Raw genomic sequence first — 11,549 nt, 5'->3', positions numbered from 1 at the left:
ACATCAACGACCATATTAGCTTGGTAATGAAAATGGCAAATGGACCATGAATAATTCCCAAGTCCATATCCATGACCATATTAGCCTGGTAGTAAAAATAGCAAATGGACGATGAATAATTCCCAAGTAAGGACTTGCAAGAGTAGCTATAGTTGACCTTTTTCAATTCTGCATTAAATGGCTTTTGTTTCTTAGCCTGAATGAAAGATCTCGTCACACAAGTGCCAATGCAATACCTTTCATTAGCGCCACAATGAGAGTACCATTTCCACATGCGCACATGCATAAACACAAACATAAAAACAGAGGCATGGAGCAATAGTACTAAAGTCAAGCTCAATGAAGACAAGAGAAAGCACTAAAGACATCAGAATACAATTGCAAGCATCAACTGGTTGAGACTTGAGAGCATGAATGGGCCTCCATGGCCAAACAAGGGGGAGAGTATTTGGTCAAAGTAGGTACACATACACAAACAGTCGTAAAACATATGAAGCCAAGCTTTTAGAGCCCCAAATTCTGTTGTGGGATAAGAGGCAAGCTGAAGAGATAATGAGAAAGTGGAGGTTGAGAGAGAGATGAGAAATTGTAGATTAAGAGAGAGAGACAGAGGAACAAGAGAGGGAAAATGAGAAGTTGTAGATTATGAGAGAGAGAGATGAGAAGTTGTAGAGAGAGAATGAGAAGTAGATTATGAGAGAGAGATGAGAAGTTGTAGAGAGAGAATGAGAAGTAGATTAAGAGAGAGAAAATGAGAAGTTGTAGATTATGAGAGAGAGAGAGATGAGAAGTTGTAGAGAGAGAATGAGAAGTAGATTAAGAGAGAGAGAGAGGGACAAGAAACTGAAAATGAGAAGTAGATTAAGAGAGAGAAAATGAGAAGTAGATTAAAAGAGAGAGAGGGACAAGAGAGAGAAAATGAGAAGTTGTAGATTATGAGAGAGAGAGAGAGAGAGAGATTGGGTTGGGTTGGGTCCCCTTGGGCGTGCTAAAATTTGGAGTGGCATAGCCTAATAGCAACAAAGAGAGACTGACAAGTCAATGGCATTAGTGATGGGAGTTGACATTTGCAAAATCCATGGTGTATAAACTCATGTCCCCCACTCCTGAACTTGTCTCGTACAAATCCAACCCATTTACACTCGCCGCTCCCAAGACAATAAACCATCTCTCTATGATTTTATGAGAAAAAGAGAGAGAGAGAGAGAGAGAGGAGATGGGGGAGGGGTTTTAGAGAGAGAGAGAGAGGTAGAGCATTTTCATTTTGTTAAATGGTGTTGGCATGAATGAAATTGAAAATCTGCTGTACGGAGCTGGCAATGTCTTCTGCAGTAAATCTGGAATCCCCAATAATCTGTTTGGAAAAATAGGATAAAAAGATTGTTAATCCCATCAAAATGAAATAGGCATAGATCTTAATTCATCTATACTCTCCCACTTACTTCAAAGAATAGACATCTAAATTCATCCATGCCACAGAAGAAAACCCAAATGAAGATAAGGTTAAAATCCAATATGCACATTTATATAAGGAACAAGCCAAATGTTTTTTTAATGTACTTATTATTTTTAGCTTTTTTTTTCGAAAAAATCATATTTATGATCTCCATGTTAAAGACTATATATTCACTAAAATTTAGTATCAAATTATTCTTAAAATATGAAAAATTGTTTCATGCGGGTTGGACCACATTTCTTGTCTAGAAAACGTAAAGCATCCATCTTATGGATGCAAGTAGGTGTTCTATCTAAAAACAATGGAAACTAACGGTCCAAATGTTTTCTTACTAGAATTATTATTTCTAATTTTTTATTTTTTTATTTTTATTTTTCATATTCATGATCTCTATGTTAGAGATTCTATATCTTTAAAATTAAGTCTTAAAATCCATGTCAAAAATAAATTTATTAAGAGGCCCACATTTCTACATATGCCGGCTTGACTAAATAGAAACCGGGTCTTTAAAATATATAGATTTATTTCCAAGCCCGCATTTCTACAATATGCAGGCTGGTCCCCCATAGAAACCGCGTCCTTTAAATAGAGAGGAGCACTCAAAATGCAGACAAAATGAAAGTGTCAGTATTTACTAAATAGAAAAGTTTAAAAACGACATGGACCCACTAACCTGTATAACAACTAAGGAGACAAACCAACAAGGCAAATAAATAAATAATAAAAACGACAATTTGTTGAAAGAGGCGGGTTGTTATGGCCAAAATTTCGGTAGGTTTTGATGAATTGGTTCAAGTATATGCAAATCATCATGGCTGCTAGGGCCAAGGGAGCACCAAAATTTCCATTTTCCACTCAAAAGTTCACCAACCAATCATGGCAAACTTTTTTAGATTTACGTCCAAAATGACAAACGATTATGGAGATTTGGGTCCTAACCCCTTATCCAAGTAGTAAGTAATACCAAATTTATGTTCACTCAAAAAAATGAAAAGATCATACCAAATTTATATCAAGAGGATAGTTTTTGTTTTTCTTCATAATAACTATTAATTCTGATTACATAAAGGAACAAAGCTTCATAAATACAATAGTAAGCAAAGAGATGAAGAACTACAAGAATATAAACAATACTCCCTATTTTCAAAAATGACCCGCTTCGATTTTTAAACACAACATAAACCCTAACCTCGAAAGATCTTACGCCACCACAAAACCTCTACTGCCCACTCCAAACTTCCCAAAAAAACGCCCCCATAAATGGCTATGATTAGGGTAGCGCACAACCTATATTGAAACGGCGCCAAATAAATAATGAAAAAAGCATGGCAAAGTACAGTAGGGTGGCGGATCATAACCAGTAGCTAAAACTAGGATCTAAAAGATTGATTAAATGAGAAGTGGGAGAGAAAGAAGAAAAGTGAGGGACCGTCAAGTAAAATGGCTAAAGTGAATAAAAGAGGAAACAAAGAAAGAGGAGTTGTAGGAAGCTAATTTTGACAACTCCCAAAAGAAACAGTATTTGGCTACACAAAAGAATTCCAGTCCCTTGAAAGGGAACAAAAAAAACCACAATAGGGCTCACTAAGGCCCATTGAAGGGCCATACCCCATCTTAGGCATTAATCTAAGTAACCAGATACAAGGGTCATCGAAGCCCTCGAAGCAAACCGCAATGCTCGAAAAAACCCTATGAAAGGTTATTGAATCCCAAATAGATGAGAGAATCTAATCTTAGATGTTAACTTACTTTAGGGAGGGGAGACGAGGGAAGAGAAAAATGGTCAAAAGCCAATAAGAGGTCATCAACAAATGGTGTAGATGGATGGAAGGAGACATACAGGAAAAGGGATGGAAGGTGTGTGTGTGGGAGGGGGGAGATTATGCCTTTTTCTTGGAATCAAGAAAGAGAAGGAATAGCTAGTAAAAAATTGTGAAAGAAAGAGAGGGAAAACAGAAAATGAGAGCTAAGAAAATAAAAGAGAGAACAAAATAGATAATAGAGAGAGAAGGACATGGGCACTATAGGAAATAGAGAAGACAATAGAGGTCAGAGAGAATGAGATAAAAGATATAGAAAAGGGAGGAAAGGGGCTTTGGAGGTGGAACAATAGGGCAAAGGAGGGAGAGAGAGAGAGGGGATAGGGAGATAGAGAGATATTTCAAAGGTAGATAACGATCTGAGCGAGAGATAAAGGGGAGAGAGAGATATGAGAGATGGAAAGGGGATCTAAGCGAGATAGAGGATTAGAGGAGAAAATTAAAGATATTAGATAAATAAAAGAAAAATCTAAAAAAAAAGTGATGCAAAAAAGGGAAGAGAGAGATCCACGAGAGAATTGTTAGATGTGAAGAGAGAGATAGAGAGAGACGATTGAGAGAGAGAGCATTAGGTGGGATATATAGAAGGAGAGATAAAAACAAGCGAAAGGAGGAGTTGAGAGAGAGAGAAAGTAGATATAAGGGAAAAAAGGAAAACAATGAAGGATTCAGGTTGCAACCTTAAAATGTAGAATTAAGGTGCGCCTAAAAACTCTATCAAAAACATTTTTACGTTTGAAAACCTTCTAATTAATCATCTCGACATCGAAATATATGAATATGAAAAGGAAAAAGGATTCAAGTCCTAAAAGTAGTGTATCTTCCAATACATTATCCGGACTATCTATGTTCAATATTTTCAAATATTTATAGATCTACTTGATTTGAATTATTTTTGGAGATTAAAATTTTATAATTAGAGATGAAGATAGATTCACAAACTATCCTAATATATATATATATATATATATATATATATATATATATATATATATATATAGATAGATAGAAAAACAAACAAAAACAAGCCTTAGGATAATGGTGGTGGCTATGGTTGTGGTGATGGAGTAGGTCTTAAAGCCTATATATAAATTTTGTATACATTTTAAGACGATAGTTTTTATAACGTGCGTGCATGTAGTGCATGAAGTTGGCTTCTGCATACTGTTAATGAGTATAAAAAAATTGTGGTGTTTTTGTCCTTTTGCAGAGGGTGGAGATGGTAAGCAAAAGAATCACACACCTTGACATTAAAGGAGTAGAGCACCGTGTGGTCTATGGTGGTGATGTTGGTGTGGAGTATGGAAAGAGGCATCTCTTCAAGGGCTGCAATGGTCCTCAACAACTGGCCCGGCCTCCTCCTCGAAAGCACCTTTATCATGGCATCGCCCCCGGCAACCCTCACCTCGATGTCGGCCACGCATGATCGCCGCTCCGCTCCCTCCTCCTCCACAGCCATTTGTTGTTGTTGCCCTTCCACTCCTCCCATGACCACCAATCCTCCTCCTTGCCCTTCTGCACCACCAAGAATCCTCCTCCTCTTTTGAGACTCTAAGCATTGGAGTAGTTGTTCAAGCTCTCTAACAAATTCTATGGCTCCTCCTATAATTGAAGCCTGATCACCCTGCATATCAAACACCATATCCACCGTTCACCATGAATCTCCATTCATGGTATTCTTTTATGACTGAGAAATCCGTTTGGATAGGAGGAAAGTAAGATTTTTGGATGTTTGAAATCCAAAAAAATTTATTTTATGGATTTTTAGTATCAAGGATTCTTGTCATGGATTCCTTAAATCTCTAGTTTGGATAAACTATACAAAATTTATGGGTTCCTTGTAATGATATCCATGTCCATTGTTTGGTAACAAAATTTGATACAGTTTCTCTCTCTAAAATTTTAATATAGTTTCTCTCTCTAAAACTCAAAATTTGAGATAACCTCTCTCTACAAATTTTAAGATAGTTTCTCTATCTAAAAAAATTCTAATACACTTCCTCTCTAAAACTTAAAATTTGAAATTATTTCTTTAAAAATTTTGAAATAGTTTCTCTCTCTAAAATTTTCAATTGCTTTCTTCTCTCTTTAAAATTTTATACAGTTTCTCTCTCTAAAACTTGAAGATATTCTCCCTCTAAAACTTAAATTTAAGATAGGTTTTTTCTCTCATAATTTTGAGAGTTTTTTTCTCTCATAATTTTGAGATAGTCTCTCTCAAAAACGAGAGAGATATAATAGTTTCTCTCTCTAACCGACTTACCCTCTGCACGTAGGAGGCTGGCATGAGAGATCTGAGGACCCTGAGGTGCTCATTCATTTGCTTCCTCCTGTTCCTCTCCACCGCTATGTGTGTCATCCTCTGGTTCTCCACCTCCTCGCTCGTCTTCATCGACCTCCCTCTCTTCCTTCTCCCTTTCCCTTGCTCCATCTCTCCACCCCCACTGTTAGCCACACCAACACTCTCATTTCTGCTATTCTTGCTGCTGTTAATTGCACCATGACTTCCAGTTTCTCTCTCTTCTTCTTCTATCTCTTCCTCTTCAATCGTTTTCGAAGAATTCATCACACCTTCGTGCTCGAATCTCTCGCTTAGCACCGGAAATTTAAGGAATTCTATACCCATCTCACTGTCGACGCCTGCATGCTCCCCAAAGCCCAATCTCTCAAGAGAAGCCCAGGTGCACAAACCACCATTCATGGAGTACTCTGGAATTGCACCAGAGTTATCGATGCCGGAATAATTTCCTTGCATCATCACCTGTTCAAACAAAATTTCAGAGAGAGATAGAATTCAGTGATCATTTCTAAGAGAGAGAGAGAGAGATTCTTGCTTACCGAGTAGCTTGCTTCGTCTTTATCCATCTAAGTATTTGGGATTTGGTTAGAGAGAGAGAATAGAGGCTCTTTGTTCCTATGAATCGTTACATGAAGGTGGATGGTTGCAGTTGTGGGAACAAGAGAAGTGACTTTCTCTTTCTCTCTAGGAGCAAGAGAAGCGGGTCTCCCTTTCTCTCTCTAGGAACAAGAGAAGTGGGTGTCCCTCTTTCTCTCTCTAGGATCAAGAGAAGTGGGTGTCCCTCTTTCTCTCTCTAGGATCAAGAGAAGTGGGGTCTTTCTCTATCTAGGAACAAGAAAAGTGGGTCTCCCTCTTTCTCTCTCTAGGATGAAGAGTAGTGGGTCTTTCTCTCTCTAGGAACAAGAGAAGTGGGTCTCCCTCTTTCTCTCTCTAGGATCAAGCAACACGGTGGGTTCTTGTGGTTGTTTATAGTTTTATTGAGAGAAAGAAGTATTGAGGAGCCTTTGGGATATTGAATGGATGGTATGGCAATGTTTGAGATTGATGGCGTAATAAATAAATTCCGCCTCCTAACTTAATACATTTCACAAGTCGCCTTATCTCACTTTTGTTTAATTTCCCCGCTCTCCTCTCCCCTCCCCTCCCCTCCCAACTTTTCCCATGACACCCACTTGATTAGTGACCGCCCCTCTCCAACTTACTTTATCCGGTTTGGATTCGAAAAGGAATTTTAGATTCTATCTGGATTTGGATATGGATCTAAGATTGGATCCTATGGGTGTTATCCACATCCAAATTTTGGATTCAAATAGTATTTCAGATTGGATCTGAGTAGAGATCTCGATTTGGCCTAGTTATTAGATTATTATTATTATTGTAAATTTTTTTTTTTTCTTAAAGAGTACTTTTTTGTTATATATTATTTTATAGATATAAAAAGTTTTTGGGATCCAATTGGGTTTGGAACCCAATCAAGATCCCATATATACTTTTTGGATTCGGATCCAAATCCAAATAATCTACATCCGATTGGGTTTGAATCTGAATCTAAATCCCATGTATACTTTTCAGATCTGAATCCGAATCTCAATAGATCCGAATCCAACCTTACCCATTCTCGGCACTAACTAGGACCTACTTCGAAGGGGTGTTCCCAAGATCAGACTGTCCATTGAATCCATACAAGGTTTGGTCCTATTAAAGCCAATTGAACTACTGCACCAGTTGGTTAGACTGAATTTTAGAAAAATGAAAGAAAAATAAAAATAATATTTTAAAAATATAAAATACTTAAAAAAATATGCCGAACTCCAATGACCTTTTAAAACATTTGATCTGACTGGCCAAAACCGGTCTAATAATAATTTCGAATAATTTTTTATCAAATCTCATTTTACCTAGGATCAAATGGGCAAAAGCACCCATCAACATTCTGACTAGTTTGACCATCGGTTTGGTCCGATTTTGATAACCATTTGGCCCTCTGTCCTTCTGAAATTGACCCATTTGGCCCAATATCCAATATCCCAAAATTATTTATGGCATATGGTTTCAAACATAATACTAACACCTCCTAATCCGTCAATTGTCCTTTGTTGACATGGGATGATTAGCATATGAAAAAAGTTTATATGAGGATGCTACCTTATACTGTTCAACTACGGATGCCCCTCAAAAATCCATTGGAAAAGGTGGTTTTAATGTTGAAAAACCCTTTGATTGATCATCTCGACATCGAGATGTATGACTATGAAAAATAAAAAGATTTTAAGTCTCAGAAAGAGTGAATTTTACAACATATTATCTATACCGTCCATTTTCAAGATTTTCATATGTTTATAGATCTACTTGATTTGGCCATTTTTTTAAATTTAAAATTTTATAATTAGATATAAAAATAGATTTTGAGATAATCCTAAGAATATTTTACATCAAAATTATATACCATGATAAAAGTTGAAGGTGCACCTTACATCTACACCTACGGATGCGTCCGTATGCAAACTGCACCCTTAGCATATTGTTTGAGACCCAAATGGAGGAGTTCAAAAAATGTCAATGAGCCCATTAATGAGGGTCTTTTTAACTCCTAAATGAGGGAAGGTAGTTTTGACTATTGATGTGAAATTGGGTGGTTGTATTTATTTTATTGTCTGATCTCAAAGTTCAAAAGAAATTTTTTCAAACTTTGTGACACACCCAAGCTATCAGGTTTCACATTGGATGGTTATAAGTAAGAGTAATGATCCTATAGGACCCTTCCCCACCCATGTATGTAGGGCCCCAAAGGATCACCATTAAAATTGACATGGATCTCTAAAAAAGTTATCACATGAGTATAGGACTTGACTTTTCTATAGATCCGTGTCAAATTTAATGGTGAACCCTTGGGTTCCTACACACATGGGTAGAGGAGGATCCTATATGATCATTTCTCTACAAATAATTGTGACCTCCTTGTACCAAAGATAAATAGTCTCATTAGATACAATCCCTTACTCAACCAAAATGACTATGTTAATACAAAAATGGATATAAATACCCCATCCTGTATTTAATCAATTTTTTGTGTAATTCCGGCTATAGAAAAGGAAAACGTTAAAATAAGGCTTAGATTTTTTGGAAAAAGTAAAACCTCTCCTCAAAACTCACTAAATATTATAGTATCAGAAACCTTCAAATCAATCATCTCGACCTTGATCATTATTGTGGTTGTAAAAAAATTAGGATTTTCGGCCTTAAAAATAGTGTACAATATAATATGAACAATTGTTTCATGCGGGTTGGACCACATTTGTACAATATGTGGTCATCCATCTTAAAGATGGATGCAAATAGGTAGTCCATCTAAAAACAATTGTAACTAACGGTCCAAATTTTTCTTGATATAATTATTATTTCTAGTTTTCAAAATTTATTCATTTATGCATATTCATGATCTTATGTTAAAGATTATATATTCTATACAAATTAGGATCAAATTGTATTTAATATATATATTTATTGCAGAGCCCGCACTTGTACATGTGCGGGCTTGGCCACATGCTAACCATGTCCTTATAACATGTTATCTAAATTGTCTATTTCATGTGTTCATGGATCTACAAGATCAGTACCAGTTTTTGAGCTATAAATTTTCATAATCAATTACATAAATAGATTTTGAAGCCATCTTAGGGATCTCTCATGGAAAAGATTACTATGCTTCCCCTACAGCATAGAAGTTCTATCCTCTCCCTACCATCCAGCCGCCCAATTTTGACCAAGAGAGCCACTCACCGTTTGATCTTAGATTCGACGTCTCCAAATATTTTATTTTTAGTTTTTTGTATACAAATTGTATGAATATGAAATTTGGTATGTATCATCTTCTCATTGGGTCGCACCTATAAAAAATATTTAAAATAATTTTTCGATAAAATATAATAACAAAAATACCTTTTGAAGATTTCAGGGGTATTTTGGTCATTTTATTTTATTGAAAAGATTTTTTTTTTATTTTTTTCTAGTGCGAGTTTAATAGAGGAATGGACATCCAAAATTTGGTGTCAAAATAGTTTATAGAAAAAAAATTAAAAATAAAATAATGTAGAGATGTGACATTGTGATTGGGACAATCTTAACCATCCATTCAGAATGAAAGGTTGGATAAAAGAGAAGATAGAACTTTTATGTTGTAGAGGAAGCATAAAAAGCTTGCCCATCTCTCATACCCCAATTGTTTTCGGGGTAAGATTTTGAAGTGAGGCCTTTACTCTTTTTTTTTTCAGCTGGCTGCATCCATAGAAAATCAAGAAAAAGAAGAAATACTGTGACCTATTTTATGGTTTCTTCTTTTGATTTGAGGGGAGCGTTTGGACGTGTCATACCATGGTTAAGGGGTTCCCATAGAGTATGTAATCCTTGATCCATTCACCACATCCTCATGTACTTCCCAATGTATTCTAATACCTAAGACAGGCGCGTTCCACTTGGCGCGTTCCAAGTGGATATTATAGGTGAAGGATGGATATTTTCATCATCATCGTTACCTTTTTTTAATTATTGGAAGTCGTTAAGAATGGGTATTTTAATATTTTAATAAAATTATCGACTATCTAAAGTACAACGCAAAATCAACACTGTCTAAATTAAATTAGACATTTTATGTCATTTTAATCTAAACATTTCCAAATCTCACTTAGAAGCCTCTAAAGAAAGTCATAGCTTCTAGGCTGCTAGAGTTTTCCAGGTGTCTACTGTCTATGACTTGCACGTGTGAAGATGAGGAGAAGCCGTGGTTAGGTTGAGAGAAGTAAAATTTCATGTGATGCTCACATGTTAAGGGGTAAAAAGGTTGTGTAGCTTTCTCGTGACCAAAGGTATATATCGATGAGCAAGGCGACCTTCAATTTTCACATAAAGAGGAGAAAACGATACATCATGAACTGGATCACTAACGATTACATGGAAACATCATCTTCGTTTCCTTTCAATTGAAAAAAAATAAAAATGATTTGACTGACTTCGTTTTTTTTTCTTTCTTTTTATTTCTTTTCTTTTTTTTTTACAATGTTCGGAACTTGTTTTAATCAATCAGAGAGTTACAGTATTCAGATCATAACAACACAGTTACATAATCAAAAATCACCAATTCGGAGAGATATGCATTCTTTTTTACAAGCGCATCCGCCAGGTCATTTGTTTCCTTGTAGATATGATACAATGAAACTCGCAACAAGACAACTGAGTCCATAATTTGTAGCCAACACTACTCCCTTCTTGTTTCTTGTTTGGCTTTCATGCATGCATGGATGGTAAAGGGCCAATATGAAGGCCACCCACCCTGCGAGAATCTTTGCCCTAATGTGTAGCTTTTTTTTTTTTTTTGGCAGTCGAGAAATAAGAATTGAACTTGAGATGTAGTGTTGCCAAGGTCAACTGCTACCCAGCAAGATTCCTCCCTAATATGCACATATTGCGCTCATATAACCCCACAAATTTGAGTAGTGTAACCACTAACTTGCAGCTACTGATTAATCTTTTATTTGGAAAAAGCTTTGCCGCTGATGCATGCAACCGCAGCCCCTTAACTCCATCTTGGGAGATGGATTGAGGATCTAATGCCTCATGATGACTTACAGGACCATTTTTGCCCCCAAACCCTGAATTTGGAGCTCCAAAATGGCACAGATATGATAAATCTAAATCTAGAAAAACTTGAAGTAGACTGTTTAGCAATTAGATTCAAATAGTTCTAAGGTGTCGATCCATCTCCAACTTAAAAGTTTGAAGGTACCACTGCATGCAAATGTAATTACAAGGAAACGTTACCCAATTATTTTGAAAAAGCAGTTCATGAAACATTTGAATGAGTTACTGTTCAAATGCAGGCCCTTCCCAAAAATTCATATGCATTTGGGCCTTAGATCCAAGTTTTTGCTGCTCAAAAAATAGCACAGATACGATCTGCAAATAAAAATGAAGATGATAA

The 11,549-nt window shown here is 36.2% G+C and overlaps 1 protein-coding gene across 1 annotated transcript; it reads right to left on the bottom strand.

The window, feature by feature from the left end:
* Positions 1-311: 311 nt before the first annotated feature.
* Positions 312-6,602, bottom strand: LOC18429905 (transcription factor FAMA). The gene is made up of 4 exons (XM_006840077.4): positions 6,115-6,602; positions 5,540-6,037; positions 4,520-4,900; positions 312-1,354 (listed from the first exon to the last, which is right to left on the bottom strand). The coding sequence occupies exons 1-4, from the start codon at positions 6,139-6,141 to the stop codon at positions 1,268-1,270; spliced, it is 993 nt and encodes a 330-aa protein (XP_006840140.1). The 5' UTR covers positions 6,142-6,602; the 3' UTR covers positions 312-1,267.
* Between the last annotated feature and the right edge of the window lie 4,947 nt (positions 6,603-11,549).

This window comes from Amborella trichopoda, chromosome 6 (genome assembly GCF_054954075.1).
Source record: "Amborella trichopoda isolate Santa Cruz 75 chromosome 6, AtrichopodaSantaCruz75HAP2 v2.0, whole genome shotgun sequence".
NCBI lineage: Eukaryota > Viridiplantae > Streptophyta > Magnoliopsida > Amborellales > Amborellaceae > Amborella > Amborella trichopoda.
This window is presented reverse-complemented; position numbering and strand designations above follow the sequence as displayed.